The 21,268-nt window shown below is 36.1% G+C and overlaps 1 protein-coding gene across 6 annotated transcripts in view; it reads right to left on the bottom strand.

Moving 5' to 3' along the window:
* Nucleotides 1-21,268, bottom strand: part of USP34 (ubiquitin specific peptidase 34) — a 285,331-nt gene that overhangs the window by 31,934 nt on the left and 232,129 nt on the right. For all 6 annotated transcript variants that reach the window (XM_007970503.3, XM_073023027.1, XM_007970505.3 and 3 more), the window contains 14 exons: nucleotides 19,307-19,371; nucleotides 19,146-19,221; nucleotides 19,010-19,057; nucleotides 18,823-18,888; nucleotides 15,479-15,559; nucleotides 12,391-12,476; nucleotides 11,659-11,827; nucleotides 11,477-11,551; nucleotides 10,005-10,156; nucleotides 6,167-6,215; nucleotides 5,979-6,083; nucleotides 5,543-5,587; nucleotides 4,426-4,530; nucleotides 3,240-3,387 (listed from right to left, as the gene is read on the bottom strand). In XM_007970503.3, the coding sequence (XP_007968694.3) occupies nucleotides 3,240-3,387; nucleotides 4,426-4,530; nucleotides 5,543-5,587; nucleotides 5,979-6,083; nucleotides 6,167-6,215; nucleotides 10,005-10,156; nucleotides 11,477-11,551; nucleotides 11,659-11,827; nucleotides 12,391-12,476; nucleotides 15,479-15,559; nucleotides 18,823-18,888; nucleotides 19,010-19,057; nucleotides 19,146-19,221; nucleotides 19,307-19,371 (1,270 nt within the window). The remainder of the gene's footprint in view (nucleotides 1-3,239; nucleotides 3,388-4,425; nucleotides 4,531-5,542; nucleotides 5,588-5,978; nucleotides 6,084-6,166; nucleotides 6,216-10,004; nucleotides 10,157-11,476; nucleotides 11,552-11,658; nucleotides 11,828-12,390; nucleotides 12,477-15,478; nucleotides 15,560-18,822; nucleotides 18,889-19,009; nucleotides 19,058-19,145; nucleotides 19,222-19,306; nucleotides 19,372-21,268) is intronic.

Below are 21,268 nucleotides of genomic sequence, written 5' to 3' on the forward strand. Positions count from 1 at the left end.
GAGCCGAGATCCGGCCACTGCACTCCAGCCTGGGCGACAGAGTGAGACTCCGTCTCAAAAATAAATAAAATAAATAAATAAATAAATAAAAGGGAAATTATGCTACAGAAAAAATACAACTTTAAAATTATGTTCTTCTTTAAGAACAGACAGGAGGGTTAATTTGGAAGAAAAGGCCATCTTGCCATTTGGTTAACTGCCTTCCTCTAACTTAAGAGTCCCTGGATCTAGCTGTATGTTACAAAAAACGTTAAGTCTACTTCCATGTATATATGGCAACTCTAAGACACTGACGCCTCAATTTTTCTTCCTTTCTCTATATTAAAAGTTCTCACTTATTTTGTTGTATTTAGAAATATTTCTATGAAGCTTTTCTACACATTATTTTAATTCTTATTCTAAGTTATACTAATTCTACTCAAATATTTGGACTCTTATCAAGTTACAGCACAAGCACTTTTTCATATTACTAGTCTTCACATATCATAATTTTAAAATGATGCATTATAACAATGTTTCCCAACTGAACAGTTTAAAATTTTTCACTACTATAAATCATGCTGTTGGGCATACATATACTTACACTAGAATCCCTAAAATAGTATTACTGAGATTAAAAGGGCATACTGGCCGGGCACAGTGGCTCACGCCTATAATCCAGCACTTTGGGAGGCCAATGTGGGCGGATCACGAGGTCAGGATTTTGTGACCAGCCTGACCAATATGGTGAAACCCCGACTCTACTAAAAATACAAAAAAATTAGCCAGGCATGGTGGTGGGTGCCTATAATCCCAGGTACTCAGGAGGCTGAGGCAGGAGTATCGCTTGAACCTGGGTGGCAGAGGTTGCAGTGAGCCGAGATTGTGCCACTACACTCCAGCCTGGGTCACACAGCAAGACTCCATCCCGAAAAAAAAAAAAAAAAAAAAAGAGTAAGAAAATAAAAATAAATAAATAAAAGGGCATACAATTTTTAAGAATCTTGGTAAAGATCTGTTAAATTGTCTTTCATAAGGGTAATATTAAACAATGCCACTGCAGTGTACAAGAATGCCATTTCCTCAGCACTGTCATCAGTATTAGGCATAGTAGCTTTCTGAAAAACCTTTTTGGGGGTTCAAGGTAGTATTTTTTTTTTTTTGGTTTTATGGTCAGTGGTCAAGACATAAATGCCAACCAGCACACACCTCTTTGTAAGAGCGCACAGCTCTCACGTAGCTCTTGGCTATGTGCTCTTACAAAGATCCTATTATGGCGGGGTTAACTAAACTTGCAGGAAAAAAAAAAAGGCCCATGAGCAGAGTGCCCATGCCAATCCATATGTGATCACACCACTGAAAGGTGCTTCTCTCAAATGAATCTTCTATTTTAAAATAAGCAGAACCACTTCGATATACCCCCTCACCTAGTTTTCCCCATAGTTAACATTTTATGATGGTACATTTGTTGTGACTAAGGAACTAACACAAGTACATTACTACTAACCAAACTCTCAACTTTAGATTTCACTTGTTTTGCCCTAATGTCCTTTTTTTGTTCCAGGATCCCATCTAGTATACATTACAGCTAGTCATTATGTCTCCTTAACTTCCTCTTGGCTGTGACAGTTTCTTAGATTTTCCTTGTTTCTAATGACCTTTACAGTTTCAAGGAATACTGGTCAGGTATTTCATAGAATGTCCCTCAATCTGAGTTTGTCTGATGTGTGTCACGGTGAGATTTAGGTTATGGGTTTTTGGAAGGAAGACCACAAGAGATGAAGTGCCCTTTGCCATCACGCCATATCAAGGGTACATACTATCAACCTCATCCATCAACAAAGATGTTAACCTTTATCACCTGGCTGAGTTGTATCTGTAAAGTTTCTTCACTGTAAAGTTACTTCCCCCACACCCCACTCCTTGGAAGAAAGTCACTAAGCTCATACTCAAGGAGTGAGGAATTAAGCTCCACCTCCTGGGGAGATGTGTACATAAATTATATGGAATTCTGTTGTATGGGAGATTTGCTGCTTCTACATTTATTTATCCAATCATTTATTTCTACTAAGTATGGACTCATGAATATTTATTTTATCCTTGGGGTTATAATCCAGTGCTACATAATTTGTTACTCAAATTGTTTCAGCTTTGGCCATTGGGAGTTCTTTTCAGGTTAGCTCTGTGTTTCTTTGACATACCCCCACCATTTTAATTTTTGAGTACTTTCACTTTCTGGCACTATATAGGATATTCCACACTCATCTTGTATATTCCCTGCCCTAGCCCTAAAATCAGTGATTTCTCCTAGGAGCTGTGAATTCTTTTACTGGAGAATGGTGTTCAGAATCCAACATCTGGGCCAGGTGTAGTGGCTCACACCTGTAATCCCAACACTTTGGGAGGCAGAGGCAGGAGGATCACTTGAGGTCAGGAGTTCCAGATCAGCCTGGCCAACATGGTGAAACCCTGTCTCTACTAAAAATACAAAAATTAGCTGAGTGTGGTGGGGTGCACCTGTTATCTCAGCTACTTAGGAGGCTAACATGAATCAGTTGAACCCAACAGGCAGAGGCTGCAGTGTGCTGAGACTGAACCACTGCACTCCAGCCTGAGCAACAGAGTGAAACTGTCTCAAAAAAAAAAAAAAAAAAAAAATCCAACATCTGGATTCCAGATGTGTTTATTGCTACTTAAGTATCACTGACTGTAGGGCCTTCTCAGCAAATAGAAAAGTTTATAACAATTATAAGAAATTTAAAAATTAGATTTTCATTTCTTGAACTATCAAAATAACATTTTCTATGTTTATTTCCAAGCAACTTTCTATTTTGTAAATTGTTTTTGATATTTGTCTTCCTAAGATCTTTTTTACTGGCTTGTATACAACTTAAAGTGTTTATATAACTCTCATAATTTCAGCCAATAGTTTTTCTCAGCTTATGTCTTTATTACCATTTTATCCTTAACCTTCTCAAAAGTTATTTTTGAGACAGAATTTTCTAAGCTTTTACTCCCTTCATTAATGCTGATCATGCCTTATCACTCTTATCAAGCAAGGAAACAAAAATGATAATAGTGACGATATTACCCAAGATATAACATGGTTTCCTATGCTTAAAAAAACAAAAAACAAAGAAAAAATACCTCCAAAAATTCTGTATTATACAACAATGGGCATGTAGTTGTCTAAAAACAAAACAAAACATAACTTTGAACAATAAATAAATGGCTTATGAAATTCTGAATATTTGACTTACAAGTCCTCACTCTAGGATAATTGTGAGCCAAAAGAAACCGCTCGACCCAGTTTTCCATATTCTGTAGGACCCAGCTGTGTGCCAGTTTATTTCGGGGTGTCTGCACTGCCAACCAATCTAGACACTGAGAAGGATTGTATTCAATCACCTACAAATAACATGACAAGAACAGAATATAAGGCCAACTGAATGAGCAATTACTTCTTTTACTTACTTTTTGTATATACTATTAAACACTTAAAGCTAAAGTATTTTCTTGACAATTAGAGATTAAAAAGGTTTCACCCTATTTTTTTTCCCATTTTAAAAACTACTTTTGTCAACAGAAATGTTCAGAAAAATGTGTCACTGGTTTACAAAATAAATTTAAAATAACCAAGAACCATAAGACAAATATGAGAACTTCAGACTTCTAGGTCTTGCTAAATTTGGAAATTTATTTAAAAGTATTTTTATTTCTCTAAGGTTTCTCATCTTTACTTTTCTGATTACATGTCCAACCTGGTACTAAGTGAGAATACAAGAAGCTCACTGTACTGCTGTGGAGAGTTTTTTCATGAGAAAGGGGAATCCTAGGAATCTAGAGTAGGGGATGGTAAACTATGCCCAGTAGGTCAAATTCTGTGGCTGCCAATTTTTGTTGTTTTATTGAAACACAGCCATACCCACTCATTTCTTGTCCATGATTGCTTATATGCTACCACAGCAAAGTTGAGTAGTTTCAACAGACACTGTATGGCACACAAAGTCTAAAATATTTTCTCTCTGACCCTTTCAGGAAAAGATTTGCTGTCCCCTGGTCTTAAGCTTTTCCAATACTCAAACAAGGAGAAATTTTGTGACCTCAGCCATAACTCAAAGAAAAAGGGTGGTTGGTGCTTCCTCTACCATTTCTGTCAATTCTTGAAAACACTTGGTTTGTATTTCTAGGACTTCTAGTTGCTTTATGGAACTTTGGAGGGTAGGGGAATGAAAACTTCAAATAGGCTAAAGCTGTTTATAATGCTACAAGAATGTCTTTAATACAATAGGAGACTAGCTAAGAACTCTTTTCTTCCCCAAACCTGTGACTTACTAAAACCATCTTGGGGTAATAAGAAACTGGTACTTAAAATGGTAGTGACTATATTATAAAAATAAAAGCCTCAGGGAAATAAACATTGAAAACACCTGCTGCAAGACTTACCTCCCATATCCTCTGCAGAATATAAGATGCAAAGGGAGGCATCCCTGGAGGTCCACCAGCAAACTCCATTAGCATAGTCAACAACTTAAAGAAAGGATTGGCTGCCTGTAAAACACATATGTGACTGTGTATTTAGATCAATCTGAACCCATCTCTTTCAGTAGAAAAGAAACATATATTCTACTACACACTACGTTTAAATCTGTGTTAAGGGAGAAGAGCTCAGCCAGTACTTCTACATGTGAAACTGAACTACCATAAAGCAGCAGGATCAGCGAGGGGATACAAAGTCAACTGGGAACCACGTCCAATAGATTTTTCTGGATGTCAAGTGTATTTTGGAAAAGATAATTATAAAAATATTCTCTAAATTGACAAACACTGTAAATATTTATGATGTACATCATTTTGGAATATGTACACATTGTAGAATGGCAAAATCAAGCTAATCACATATGCATTACCTCACACTCTTATTTTTTGTCAGAACACTTAAAATCTACTCAATGATTTTCAAGTATAATTAACTATTGTCACCACACTGCACAAGAGATCTCTGGAACTTATTCATGAAAACATGTATCCTTTAAGCAACATGTCCCCAACCCCAAAAATAAATTGTTAATGAGACAACTGTGTTCTACTGAAAAATTTAGATTAAAAGCTTCCTATAACAACCTTGGGGTAATTTATGGTAACGTTTGACATCGATTGTTAAAATAGTTATAACATTTCCATTTTACGAAAATACTTTTATATAACACTGTATTCTATTTTCTACATACGTTTACACATACGCTGAGTCCTGGTTGCTCTACTTTTTCTTTGGGCACAATTACGATATATGCTCCAAATCAAACAACTTTAAAGCCTGGCATCCAGGTGGCACTCTGATACAATGAGTCTACATACATATTTACATTTAGTTGGGAAAATTATATTCGTAATAAGACATGATTAGTAATTCATTTTATTAACATTATACACTTAAAAATAAGTTATTATATTATGGGAGAAACCCTGATAAATTTGTTCTCAAGAACAATTAGGCTCATTTGAAAGCATTAGCAGTGCTGAAAATTGTTTTAAAAACATAAATTAACAAATGTTTACATACCTCAGGAGTCAACTTTGCTATTGATGTGAAAAGCATAGATACAATCTAAAACAGAAAGAGGAGGATTTCAGGATATTCTTGTTTTGTTTTTGAGACAGGGTTTCGCTCTGTCGCCCAGGCTGGGATGCAGTGGCAAGATCACAGCTCACTGCAGCCTTGACTTCTCAGGCTCAAGCGATCCTCCTGCCTCAGCCTCCGAATAGCTGGGACTACAGGCATGTGCCACTACACCCGGCTAGCTTTTTCTATTTTGTGTAGAGACGGGTTCTCACTATGTTGCCTAGGCTGGTCTCAAACTCCTAGGCTCAAGCGATCCTCCCGCCTTGGCCTCCCAAAGTGCTGGGATTACAGGCATGAGCCACCGCACCCGGCCAGATTTCAGGGTAATCTTTTTAAAAATTTCCAAAAATCTTTAAGACTGTTCCTTAGCACTTACATGTTCTGCAAGTCGATTATTGTATCGACACAGGCTGAAAATCAGATTACAAGTTTGTCTTATATTGATGCCATCACGAATATGTTGAAACAAGAAGGGAAATCCCTGTCAAAAGCAAAAGTTGTTCATTTAAGAACTGTTATTATTTTTGTGATGATCAAATTGTCTAATATTAGAGAATGTACTACCTTTCCTCCTGTTAATGCTGCCATGTCAGTCTGTGATAATGTCAAATGCCTGAAAGAAAATATTAGTGGAAATAAGTTTTTCTTCCTTCTGTATTACTTTACAGCGATTTACAACATGTATCAAAAATTGTTGATTCAATTGTAACTGTACTAACCTGCCATCATAAAATGATTTTTTGCTAGCTACACTTGCTTGCTAAATGTCTTTTAGGCAATTTTTCAACATTCCAGGATTGGTAAATGAAAGCCCAAATGTACTTCATTTTCATTTAATTAACTTACTATTTTAGTATATAAAACAGTAGGATGGGTCTTATTTTACTTACTTTTTTTTTTTTTTTTTGGACATGAGACCCTTCAAAACCAAATGGACTTCTAGAAATTAGCATTTCATCTCCCAGTTTAAAATTACTGTATATTTCTTCCTTTTTTCCTTTCCTTCTTTTTAGAGATGGAGTCTACTTCTGTTGCCCAGGCAGGAGTGCAGTGATGTGATCGCAGCTCACTGCAGCCTCGAATTACTAGGCTCAGGGGATCTTCCTACGTAACCAGGATTCAGACACAAGCCACGACACCTAGATTGCGTATTTCTTTTATAACTTATAAAAATTTCAGCTATATTAAAAAATAGAATAGCACAAGTATTCCATCTGTCAGCTTCAAATTTACCAAAATCATAGCCAGTCTTGTTTCATTTGAACCCCCATCCACTCAATATGAATTATTCTGAAGCAAACTCCAAGTATTTTATCATTTAATCCATAAATCATAGTATCTTTAACACATAGGTTTCAAAAACATAACCACAGTACCATTATTCATGCCTAAATGAATAATTCCGCACTATCATACAATATCCAGTGTACACATTTCCTGAAGTTTCTAAAAACATTTTAAAAATTAACTTGTTTGAATCAGGATTCAAATAAAGTCTTTTGCCATAATTAGTTGAAATGTCTCTTAAATATTTCAATCTATTGGTTTCCCCACCAGCTTTGTGTTTGCAATTTATTTGTTGAAGGTCATTTGTCCTGTAGTTTCTCTCACATTTTTACTTTGCTGATTGTATCCTCATGGTGCTGTCTTAACGTGTTACTCTCTCCCTGCATTTTCTATAAACTGGTAGTCAGATCCAGACTTCATGAGATCTAAGTTTGACTTTTAATTAATAGTATCTTGTAGAAGGCACACAAGGAAGGGTTAGTCTTTCTGCAAGGTTTTCTGTCAATGATGATAACTGCCTAGATCCATTATTTCATCTGGGATTCCAAAACAGTGATATTCTAATTCCAATTGTCCTTGCTCATTAATTAGCTTGAATACATATAAGAACACAAACTTCCCCTCAATCACCATTTGGCTGCCATGAAGTATACTTGCAAGTAGAATAAATGCTTGATACTGTTTCCATTATTTATCAGTTTCAAAAATAATGATTTGATTTCCTAGTATACTCCAAAAGTTGCCAGTAAACTAAAAAAAATTTCTTTTTAGGTATTATTATGGATTTGATTCACAGTCCACTGCAGTTATTACCAATGCTCAAAGCTGTCCAATCTATGACCAGTAGAAACCTCCGTAAGTTGGCTCTTGAGTTTCTTTACCATGACCTCAGTAGTCTTAGACTGCCTCCTTGCTTTCCAAAATGACAAGACATTCCAAGCTTCTCATTCATTTCTTTCCCAAGAACTGGAACTGGTCATTTTTCCAAGGAACCCCAATTCTTTCAGTGGGAAGTGAAACCTAGAGACTATACCCTAGATGCCAAGGGTACACTCACTGATTCTGGGTTGTACAGAGTTTCCAGGTCTTTTCAGAAAACAGTGGTAGATAAAACATTTTGTGTAATAGATTTTCTGTTTGCAAATACACCATAAACTGCTACTGATATTTCCAATTCAAATTTAGTTTTAAATAAGTTATGCAAAACCCTATATTTTTATCTTTCTTTTGCTGAAAATCTTGGTTTCCAATGACATTAACAGTTACTTATTTGCTTCATCCTGTAATATACATTAATATTTTCAGAATAATACTTCTATTACAAACAATGTAATTACTATTACAGTTTAGGAAAATTTTGCAATTCTCTTTGTCCTTCTTATACATCTCACTAGAAATTTACCTATTTAATATATAGTTAAGTTCATTTATTTCACTGTGCTTTTGATTTTTAGAGATTACTTCTTATTCACTTATTTATAATTATACATTTATATGATTCCAAAGTTAAATCTGTTGAGAATCCATTCCCGCCCCCTCCACCCTGTTTTTCTTCCTCTATCCACTGGAAACCATTTAAAAAAAAAAGTTTCTGATTTATAGTCAATTCTTGTATTTGAGGTAGTTGTGTTCTGTAAAGTGTGGCAAATACTGAATTAGCAAATACCAAATTATCACTACTAGGGAAAATACACAAATTTCTGTGAGCCTCTGGCAATATTTTTATCAACCAATCAATACAATTACCTTGTTTTATGAGTGTTTCTGTTTAAAGATACCTTATTTAGTATATATTGTTGATTCACTGTTTAACTCACTGCCAGTAGTATTAAAACTCATATGAATGAAACATATCTAACATATATATTTTCCCTATAAGTCGTATCACAGCCTTCTTGAGCTTAAGAACACTAGAGAGCACTTCAGCACTACACTTGAGGGCCATTTTATTTATTTATTTATTTATTTATTTATTTATTTATTTATTTATTTATTTATTTATTTTTACAGATGGATCTTCCTATATTGCCCAAACTGGACTGTAATGGCTATTCACAGGTTCCAAAGTAGCGTACTGCAGCCTCAAAATCCACCTCATCCTCCCAAGTAGTTGAGACTACAGGCGCGTGCCACCACACCTGGTTGAGGGCCCTTTTAAAGAGTAAAATCATGAACAAAAAATATAAATATACGAAAAATTTTCACAGCATACACCATGAAAAGTACATTTGTTTACAATATGGAAACTGAAACAAAAAGGCAAATTGTTGCCTTGTTTGACCTTACCTAGAAAGGCATGTCAGGCAACTCAAGTTTTTTGCCACTCTGCATATGCACACATCTGTGAATGACTGCAAAAGCTCCCCGAGTGCCAATTTTGGCATTACAAATGCATTTTAGCAAATGAATGAATTTGCAAATAGGAAATCCACAAATAATGAGGTTTGGTTGTACACACACACACACACACACACACACACACACACACTCTCCCTCTCCCTCTCTCTCTCTGTCATCATAGCATTCCCTGAAAAAATACGATACCGTATACACGTTTTCCCACCTTTGCTTTTTTTTTTTACTAGTAATAGATCCTAAAGATTTCTTTGTGGTAGTACAGATAAATTCCATATTTCCTTTTTCAGCTATAGAGTACTCTTTTGAATAGACGCTGTTTTTTCAACTAGTTTCCTTTTGATGTACATTCAGCTGATTCTAGTCTTTTACTATCAGAAGCATGGTTTCAATAAACAGATCTGCATATACATCTTTCTGTATTTTGGACACAGATTCCTAGAAATGAAGTTGCTAGGTTAAAGAACGAATGCACGCTCTATTTTGCTAGATATTTTACTGTGTATTTTTTCAATGACTATTTCTAACATGACTCAAAGATAAAGCAAAAGTTTGGTAGAAAAAAACTGAAATTCTTATGCCACAAGAGTTGATGAATAGTAGTATTATTTAAAAGGAATTATATAATAAAAGCTAGTGCATAACAATTACATAATTAAACATATATAATAAAAAGCTAGTGGAAAAGCTAGTGGTAAACAATATGTAAAAATAATAAAACCAAACGTGCTTTAAACATTTTAAATTCGAAACATTTCACCTTTCTGATCGAGACTGTTCAACCAAAAGAGCAACTAAAGCTATCATCTTTTCAAGGGCAGCTGGCCTGTATTTTTCTTCTGCCAAAGAGAGGATATCTTCTTCCTCCTCTTCTTCTTCCCCTTCTTCCTCTGATAACACTTCAACTTGAGGCTAAGTTGGAATAAAATTCAATTTTAATATGGTAGTAGTTTTAATATCATTTTGAGAACAAATGACATGTTTTATTTAACAGTGTAGATGGTGGCAGGAGCTTGTAACATGAAAACCAACTGCACAAAGACCTAAATCTAATGTAAAACTAAACCACATTCAGGACAATCTTAGATTAAATTGCCAGAACTGTGAAGAATAACAATTTTCTGCCATGCACGGTGGCTCATGTAATCCCAGCACTTTGGGAGGCTGCGGTGGGTGGATCATTTGAGGTCAGGAGTTCGACATCAGCCTGGCCGACATGCTGAAATTCCGTTTCTACTAAAAATACAAAAATTAGCCAGCAGTAGTGGCACACGCTTAGAATCCCAGCTACTCAGGAGGCTGAGGCAGGAGAATCGCCTGAACACAGGAGGCAGAGGTTGCAATGAGTCGAGATAGCACCACTGCACTCCAGCCTCGGTGACAGAGTGAGACTCCATCTCAAAAAGAAAAAAAAAAAAAAAAATTCTCAACACTGACTACTTACCTTACCTATAAATCCTTGAATAACTTTTTTCTTATAAGCAAGCTCATTGGAAGACAAATCAGGATAAAAATTACAAGTATGATAAAACATTTCCTATTTAATAAAAATGCCAGTCATACAAAATAAGAAATTCTTATTTATAGTTTCCTGATAATCCAAATAGTAGGTATTTCAAAGAGACATTCACTTGGGCTTTTAAAGGCAGAGAGTCAAAAGATTTTATGATCTACTAGTGTATATTCTGTGAAGCATTACAAATTAACTTCTCTAAGTCTCAACTGTCTCATCTGTTAAATGGAGTTATAAAGGGTACTTATCTCTTATGGTTAAGAAAAGGACTAAATAAGAGTGCGAGTAGATCATACAACCCAATGCATTTGTTATGAAAAACACAAAACTGATGTAATACTTTAATATTATTAATAGACCAGCTACTTAAATTTTGGAAAGACTCTCATAAACTTAATAGCAAAGAACTTAAAAATGTGACCACCAAAATGTTCACAAAAACAATTCACTGTTAATAAGACCCCAAACTAGGTGACCACTTTGCCTCAGTTTATTTGCTTTGTTCCAGACATGACCAATGAACGACCTAGTTGTTTCTTTCTTGCTATATCCATTCAAGTTACATTAAAAACATCAACCAATCTTAGACCCTTCACATTATCTAACATCAGGTTCCAGAAGGGATTTTAAAAAGGGTTCTAACATCTCAGGACTTCGCACGATGTAAACTATGAAAACCATGGCCTCTAATTCCTGATGTATAATAGAATTGTACTTACATTTTCAGGTCCTTTTGTTCCCATGTAAAAATGTACCATTGTAGATATAGCTTGCAATGAAAGCAAAAATTGGCTCTAAACAAACAAACAAACAAAATTTAAAAATGTAAAATAAAAGCAATTAAGTTGCAAATACTGAAAAAAGATAGATAATCCAAAAAATAGACAAGATATAGCCTCACCTCTTCTTCACCCATTTTTGCAAATTCGTAAAGGAAGGCAAAATACTCTGTAAGATGTTTACTGTGAGGTTTTACACCATGTTCCATAATTAATAACAGGGTTCTCACAAAGCGAGTGACACATGAACGACCGCCAATATCTTCAACCGAGGCATCCATATCATCTGACCTAAAAGACAATTAAATAGATCTTAGAGAATGTATGAGACCTGGAAATACTGTTCGAGAGAAAAAATATTTTTTAAACTCTGAATTTCTCTATCTTTGAGATAATGAATATCAACTGCAATAATATAAGTAGCTAGACTCCAATTACTGTGACTGGCTAAATCAATGCAAACAAAAAGACTAAGCCATAACGTAGTTTGTAAAGGATTTTGCAGATGCAAAATTTAAACAAAACAAAAATAGTTTTACCTTCTTGAATGTATTATTACAGATTATTTTTAAACAGAACAAATATTTCAGTGTGGATTTAAAAAAAAATACTTTGTAGGCAGGTCGTCAAGAAACTTAAAAATTAGGGCCAAGCAAGGTGGCTCACGCCTGTAATCCTAGCAATCTGGGAGGACGAGGCGGGCAGATCATTTGAACCTAACAGTTTGAGACCAGCCTGGGCAACATGAAGAAACCCTATCTCTTTAAAAAAACAAAACAAAACAAAACAAAAAACAAAAACAACACACACACACACACACACACACACACACACGTTCAAAAAGTACTTCTTACCCATCTTCCATTCCTGGCTGCAAATAGAGATGAGCATGCACAGGTCTCAGCCTCTGAATCACATGGATACACAAACGCTGAAACATCTGTGAAGATAAAGATAAAACAAGAGCCAACTTATCAGGTAACAAAGATTTGAAAAATTAACTTGATTCAAAATTCTCTGCCACCCATTTATACTTTGCACAAGATTATCTTAGTATTCTGGAGCTTTTCTGGAGTCTCAACAATGGACTAAGGAAATACGGCAAAGTTAGCATAAAAAAATCAGTTTTATGATAAAGAGAAAAAAAACTCAACAAACTGTATGTTTCAGTAATACAGATGATCAAAAACAAAGTTTCAAAAAATCCTTTTAGCTAGTGGGGATACAGATAAAGGAAAATCTAGTATCCAATTCCTTAAGAAGAGCGGAATGGGGAAGGGAAGCTGCTCATCATCGAGTCAGCAGCTAGGAGAAGGAAATGTGAGGATTCTTTAAAGATACACAAGTGAACCACAATCACATGAAAAAATGCGTAACAATTTTTAGGAAAATGCATACCAAAACCACAATAAGATACCACTTCATACCTTCTAGGATGGCTAAAATAAAAAAGACAGTATTACCTGCTAAAGATTATGGTGAAATTGGAACTCTTATATATCACTGGCAAGAACATCAAACACTGCAGTCACTATAAAAAAAACACAGTTTACCAGCCGGGCACAGTGGCTGAAGCCTATAATCCCAGCACTTTGGGAGGCTGTGGTGGGTGGACCACCTGAGGTCAGGAATTCGAGACCAGCCTAGCCAACATGGTGAAACCCCGTTTGTACTAAAAATACAAAAATTAGCTGGGTGTGGCAGTGGGCACCTGTAATCTCAGCTACTCAGGAGGCTGAGGCAGGGAGAACTGTGTGAATTCGGGAGGTGGAGGTTGCATTGAGATGCGATCACGCCATTACACTCCAACCTGGGTGACAGAGCAAGACTCCATCTCAAAACCAACACCAACCAACCAACTAACCAAAAAACACCAGTTTACCGCTGGTGCGGTGGCTGTAATAACAGCACTTTGGGAGGCCAAGGCAGGCAGATCACCTAAGGTCAGGAGTTTGAGACCAGCCTGGCCAAAAAGGTGAAATCCTGTACTAAAAATACAAAAAATTAGCTGGGCACGGTGGTGCACGCCTGCAATCCCAGCTACTTGGAAAGCTGAGGCAGGAGAATCGCTTGAACCCTGGAGGCAGAAGTTGCAGTGAGCTGAGACCACAGCATTGCACTCCAGCCTGGGCCACAAGAGTGAAACTCCGTCTCAAAAAGAAACACAAAACACAAAAACAAAAAAGTTTGCCAGTTCTAAAAATGTATACAAAGAAGTGACAATATATGTCCAAACAAAAACTTGTACTAAAAGTTCCTAATAGCATTATTAAAAATAGCCAAAAAGTAGAAACATCTCAAATGTTCCGCTGATGAACAGATATACAAAATGGGGGGTATATACATTTGACAAAATATTGGGCAAAAAAAGAAAATGTAATATGGATACATGCTATAACATGAATAAATCCTAAAAGATTGTTAAACCAAAGCAGTAAGTCACAAAAGACTAATACTGTATGATTCCATTAATATGAAATGGTCAAAATAGGCAAATCTATAAAGATAGAAAATAGACTAGTAGTTGTCAGGGATTGAGGAGAAAGGACAGCATAAAATAGCAACTGATTGCTAATGGGTATAGGGTTTTTTTTTTTTGGTGGGGGGTAGGGGTGACAAATGTTCCAAAATTAGGTAGTAGTGATGGTTGCACAACTTTGTGACTATACTAAAAACCACTACATTTTACATTTTGAAAGGTTTGGGTAAATTTTATGGTGTAACAATTGTATCTTAAGCCGGCTCAGTGGCTCACAAGTATAATCCCAGAACTCTGGGAGGCTAAGGTGGAAGATTGCCTCAGCCCAGGAATTTGAGACCAGCCTAGGCAACAGGGGAGACACACACTCTCTCCACAAAAAAAAATATAAAAATTAGCTAGGTGTGGTAGTGTGTGCCTGTAGTTCCAGCTACTCAGGAGGCTGAGGTGGGAGAACTGCTTGAGCCCAGGAGGTGGAAGCTGCAGTGAGTCATGTAGCACCACTGCACTACAGCCAGGGTGACAGAGCAAGAGCCTGTCTAAAAACAAAACAAAACAAAATTAGCCAGGTGTGGTGGTACGTGCCTGTAGTCCTAGCTGCTGAGGCAAGAGGACTGCTTGAAACAGAGCAAAATACTCTTAAAAAACAAATTCTATATATATACACACATAAAATATCTATTATATATAACATATTATATATAATATACATTATATATAACATATTATATATAATATACATTATATATACCATATTATATATAATATACATTATATATAACATATTATATATAATATACATTATATATAACATATTATATATAATATACATTATATATAACATATTATATATAATATACATTATATATAACACATGTATACATATGTTATATATAATGTATATTTTATATATACACACACGCATATCTATCTCAACAGTAACTGGAAAGTGGCATAGATTAAGTTTTTGATTTTGTCAAAAGTGACTATAAAGTAATATTTACATTTCATTGTCTATTGTACCCAACAATTTAAAGAAAACAAACTGTTTCGTATGACAGTTCAGACCCAATCACAGAAGTAAGTTACAGTCTTCTCATTAGCTTTCAAGGTCACTATAGTACCCTACACCATGGTTAGAATGTCTAAGGATTTTAAAAGAATCAGTACAACTCATAAAGCATCTAATAATAAAGAGCAGGATCTAATAATAAAAGAATAGGAAGTTACAGTCAATCTTCCTATATCCAGGAAATGTGCATAATTTTAATCACCTTATTAGAGAGCTGATGTTAAAAGAGCCTGGTGAAACCAACAACAAAATGACTTTTATGATAGGAGGTAAATCTTTTCATACTATTATCAATATTAGGTTAAGATACACTAATAAGCAAATTTAGAATAATTAAATTGAAAGTAACTTCTTTTCCAAATAATTTTTTTCAAACACATTTTTTTCTTACCTGTCTCACAATCTGATTAGGGCACTTAATTAGTATCTGCATTGGCCACCAGTCATCATCAGCCATGCGATCTAAAAACCACTGTAAAAATAACACAGTATGACTTTAACATTCAATAAATATTTGTTACATGGGCTAACAGTCACATAAGGATTTTATTTCTAGTCAATGTTTTAATTCTTTTAAGTTCTTACCAGAAAAGTTTCTCTAATTGTTATAAAAGTCCAAACTCTAAAAATCATAATAAGGGTTACATCATTACACAACTCCATGGAATGCCATTTATATTACAGTACACAATGTGCATGATGACAACCTGTGGTCCTTTATCATAATAAAATGAAGTATCATTCTCTTAGCCCTCATAAATGTCACACTATAGAATCTTTACTCCTTAATTAAAATAAATAAAGATATAGAGAGAGAGAAAGAGAGAGAGAGACAGAGACAGATCTTGCTCCATTGCCCAGGCTGGAGTGCAGTGGCACGATCTCGGCTCACTAAAACCTCTGCCTCCCAGGTTCAAGGGATTCTCCTCCCGAGTAGCTGAGATTACAGGCACACACCACCATGCCCGGCTTATTTTTGTATTTTTAGTAGAAACGGGGTTTCACTATGTTGGCCAGGCTGGTCTCGAACTCCTGACCTCAGGTGATCCAGCCGCCTTGGCCTCCCAAAGTGCTGGTATTATAGGCGTGAGCCACCACACCCGGCCTCCTATTAATAATATATGATATGAGCATGATTCATTTTCTTTCTGTTTAAAAACAAATTATGATCTAATTAGCACTGGAGAAACTCTGGATCTATCAAACAGCCATGAGAGGAGAAGGAAACAGAGGAACATGTTAACCACCACCAGGAAAATCCAAGTAGTCAAAGAAGGCATGAGGGAAATCCTAAAGCACAAATGACAAAAAATGGCATGGAGAAAAAAAAGTAACTTTTACAGATTAAGGAAGACTTAAGAGACAGATGAATGCAAAATGTGGAACTTGTTTGAACCACTCTTTTAAACCAATCAACTGAAAATTTTTTTTGAGATAAAGAAAACTGAACATAGGATGGGTATTAGATGACAAGAATAAATCACTTCTGGCCAGGCGTAATGGCTCATGACTGTAATCTCAGCAATTTGGGAGGCAGAGGCAGGAGGATAGCTTGAAGCTTGGAGTTTGAGACCAGCTGCGCAACAAAGAGACTCCGTCTCTATAAAAAAAAAAAGAAAAAAATTAGCTGAGTGTGTTGGTGTGTGCCTGTGGTCCCAGCTACTCGGGAGGCTGAGGGAGGAGGATTGCTCAAGCCCAGGATTTTGAGGTTGCAGTGAGCTATGATTGTGCACCACTGCATTCAACAGCCTGGGTGACAGAACACCACCCTCTCTGGGGGTAAAAAAAAGTTATAAAGATGAGAAATCACTTATAATATTACTGGTTGCATATGTTTTTAAAGTTTTCTTATGTTAGAAATATACACCGGGTGTTTATAGATGCATAATTTATTTGCATCTCCTTTAAAATTCTTCCATTATGGGGAAAAAAAAACAGGGGGTAGATGAAACAAGAATGAAAGAATATTATTATTTATTGAAGCTGAGGAACAGGTATGTGACAGCTTATGGTCCCTTTCTACTTCTGTCCATGTTTCCAAATTCTCATTACAAAGTTTCAAAAAGTTATACTTTTGTGTTTGAAATTTCTGAGGAATAGATTCCCTTACTCTATTTCTATAAGGTATAATTAGATGAACTTCTAAATACGCAAAAAACGTTTAAATATAATTCATCAATTATATACTAGACTGCTATTTCCCACTTCTGTTAATTTGTAACACTTGCATTCCTATGGATTTTACAACTCTTTGGTTGCTAATCTAAAAATTAAGATGGCAATATGATTAAGTTGTCATTACCTGTGAGCAGGTTATCCTTAGGGATGCATCTCTTAAAATGGGGTATGGGGAGCTAACGCCAGGCATAAATTGATCTACTGAGATAGGTGGATAGGTGAATTTTTTTTTGGCAGAGAGAGTGGGGAAAGAGGAAGTGACAGATGATGTTAAGCATTTCCTAACAACATACAAGAGGAGTTAAGAGAGGCATGGAAGAAATAGGAAGATGAGGTTGGCCAAAGAGTACAAAGTTTCAGGTTTTTTATTTTTATTTTGTTAAATTGAGACAGTCTCACTCTGTTACTCAGGCTGGAATGCAGTGGTGTGATCTCAGCTCACTGCACCTTCGCCTCCAGGGTTCAAGCGATTCTCCTGCCTCAGGCTCCCCAGTAGTTGGGATTACAAGTGCACACCACCATGACCAGTTACTTTTTTTTAATTTTTAGTAGAGACGTGGTTTCGCATGTGGCCTGGGCTGGTCTCAAACTCCTGACCTCAAGTGATCCGCCTGCCTTGGCCTCCCAAAGTACTGGGAATACAGGCGTGAGCCACCGTGCCCAATCCCAAGTTTCCATTTTAAGTAAATTCTGGGGATCTTATGTACAGCACCATGACACTAGTTATAATATTGTATTGTTTTGAGACAAAACTGACTAAAAAAAGATTAAAAATTTTTTGCATAGTTTACTTGAAATTTGCTAAGGGAGGTGTATGTCCTCACCACTCACACATACGCATAACTATGTGGTGATAAATGTGTTAATTAATTTGAATGTGGTAATCGCTTCACAATGTATACATCAAATCATTTTGTATACCTTGAATATATAAAATTTTTGTCATTTATACCTTAATAAGGCTGTAAAAACAAAAGTAGTTAAGAAATATTTGGAAGAGTCTTGAATATTCTATACATAGTTTTTCCTTCTGTTAGATGAAGGGGGAAAAAAATTTTTTTTTGAGACAGTCTCTCACTATGTCATCAGGCTGGAGTGCAGTGGCACAACCTCAGCTCACTGCAACCTCCGCCTCCCAGGTTCAAGTGATTCTCCTGCCTCTGCCTCCCCAGGCACTGGGACGACAGGCATGCGTTACCCCACCCTGCTATTTTTTGTATTTTTAGTAGAGAAAGGATTTCACCATGTTGGCCAAGATGGTCTCGATCTCTTGATCTCGTAATCTGCCCGCCTCAGCCTTCCAAGGTGCTGGGGTTACAGGCATGAGCCACTACATCTGGCCAAAACATGAATTTTTAAGTGACTTAATAATCAATTATTTAATCAGTGTAATGGATGTGATATATTAAATTATAACTTTCTCAGCTAAATGATTTTAGGAATGACTTACATTTGGCTCCCTGTGATAGAAAAAACAACTTTGCTATAGCATCTTAGATAAGAGGGGAAAAAAAAAGAATCTTAAGCTATGCATTAGTTGTTGAATTATCACCTTACCTCACAAGCTGCCTGACTATTATTAAACTGTTTGGTCAATAGTTCAATCCACTGAAGCATTGTGGGCTAGAAAAGAAAAAGAAGTCAGTCAAAGTTTACGAACTTCTGAGCCAACAATAACAAAAACCAAAAGATACCTGATAAAAACATAAATGACAAAAAAAAATCCATAGTATAAAACACATACCTTTTCTTTAGAATGAATAAATGTCTCAAGGACAAAAGAAGTGCTTAACTGTAAGAAAAGATACAGCAAAAAAAGCTTCAATCATTTTAAAGTAGTAAATTTTGACAGAATTATTTAAAGTTCATATATTTATTACCTTTGCTGTCATTAGGGACACAGCTTTAGGATCTGGTAATGTACTGGGAATACAACTACACAATTGCCACATAAATCTAGAATTTAAAAATAATCATTTAAAATTCACACATAAGATTTTTTTTAAATGTGTAAAATATCTATGAAATTTACCAAACTTACCCAAAATATGTATGTTCAAAAATGTTTTTGTCTTGAAGAAACTGCATGTTATCATGCCAAATCCACTGAAAACAAAAATGTTAACATTAGATATATGATAAAGCAGTTTACTTCATTACATTTTACTAATATTTTTATTAGACAAAAAGTCTCCTCTAAAAAACCGCAAAATAAAATACATGCACTTAAAGTTCATTTTTATTTTTTCCCCAAGTATACTCGTATAAATGGTTGCTACTAATATTTTGTAATTATTAATACTTACCTGGCTACCTCAAGCAACTGTGAGGTTTTTATTGTATTTATTAAAATGCTGCAAAAATTCTGAAATCCTATCTGAAGAGCAAGTATATAAATGAATAAAATATAAGTCATGTTACATTCTGATAAGGTTATAAAAGAAAGGTTTACATTTAAAAGTTGGTACAATACTTAATTCTGGTTGGCAGACCCAAATCAGACGTGATTTGTTTATAAAAATCATGAAAAATTAGCACTGTAGGATCACTCTGCTGTTTTTGTCTTCATCCCTCTGAATACCTTAAAATAGGCCTTATGTTTTTGTCAGTTCCATAAAACTATTTTTATCTAGATGTTCTGACTACTGGTATTACTAGCTGTCTTTTGTAGGGCTAAACTTCTGATTTTATTTTGGAATTTTGGTCGATAGGTTCATTTTGAGCTGAAAGTCCCAACCTTATCTTTAATCTTCCATTGAAGATTTTCAGCTATCTCTCTTTGCCTCCCCAGTCCACTACACTAATTTAGAACCTAATAGGGTTCCTGTTCTACAGTGATATTTGGGAAATCACAGTCTAATCAGTGAATAGCCTGCTTCAGAGTTCTTGAGCATTTCCAGGTACGAAAACATTCTATTAAGCTGTAGCCCCTGTATCAGACTCTGTATCATGCGGAGTCTGATAGCATTCTGCCCATCTCATTCAGTACTTTTTATAACAAGGGAGACCCATTCTAAACTCTGGATTCCAGCCATAAGCTCAGTTGTAGATTCTGTGTCACAATTTTTGTCCCCTCAATCCCATTAGGGCCTAACTACTGGTCAACATGATCTCCTGAACCTAAAGGCAGGTAATACTGTGGTTTCTACCATATAAGTGTTTTTGGTTCTGCTCTATTTTTGTTTTACAGAAACATTCATCTGCTTGATAGTCCTTTTTATATTGTATCTATGTATGTGTATAGCTATTTTTCGTGGATTTTTTTATTTATTTATTTATTTTGGAGACAGGGTCTCACTCTGTCACCTGGGCTGGAGTGCAGCAGCAGGATAGCTTACTGCAGCCTTGACTTCCCTGGCCTCAAGTGATCCTCCCACCTCAGCTTCCTGAGTAGCTGGGACCACAGGTGTGTGCCACCATGCCCAGCTAATATATATATACATTTTTTTTTGGTAGAGATGGGGTTTTACCATGTTGCCCAGGCTGGTCTTGAACTCCTGGGGTCAAGCAATCTGCCTACCTCTCAAAGTGCTGAGATTACAGGGGTAATCTCATCCTGCCTACTCTGCCCAGCCACCCTGTTTTCTTTTTTCTTTTCTTTTTCTTTTTTTGAGACAGAGTTTCATTCTTGTTGCCCAGGCTGGAGTGCAATGGTGCGATCTCGGCTCACTGCAATCTCCACCTCTAGGTTCGAGCGATTCTCTTCCTTCAGCCTCCCAAGTAGCTGGGATTACAGGTGCCCGCCACCACACCCAGTGAATTTTTGTGTTTTTAGTAGAGAGGGGGTTTCATCATGGTGGCCAGGCTGGTCTCGAACTCCTGACCTCAGGTGAACCAACTGCCTCAGCCTCCCAAAGTGCTGAGATTACAGGTGGGAGCCACTGCGCCCAGCCTTACCCTAGCTATTTTCTACGTAAAACTGTCCATCCTCATCTTGGGCCACTTTTCCTTAAACTACCATCATAGCCATATAGGTCATCTTTTGGCTTCTGAAACATGCCAA

Source organism: Chlorocebus sabaeus, chromosome 14 (genome assembly GCF_047675955.1).
Source record: "Chlorocebus sabaeus isolate Y175 chromosome 14, mChlSab1.0.hap1, whole genome shotgun sequence".
NCBI lineage: Eukaryota > Metazoa > Chordata > Mammalia > Primates > Cercopithecidae > Chlorocebus > Chlorocebus sabaeus.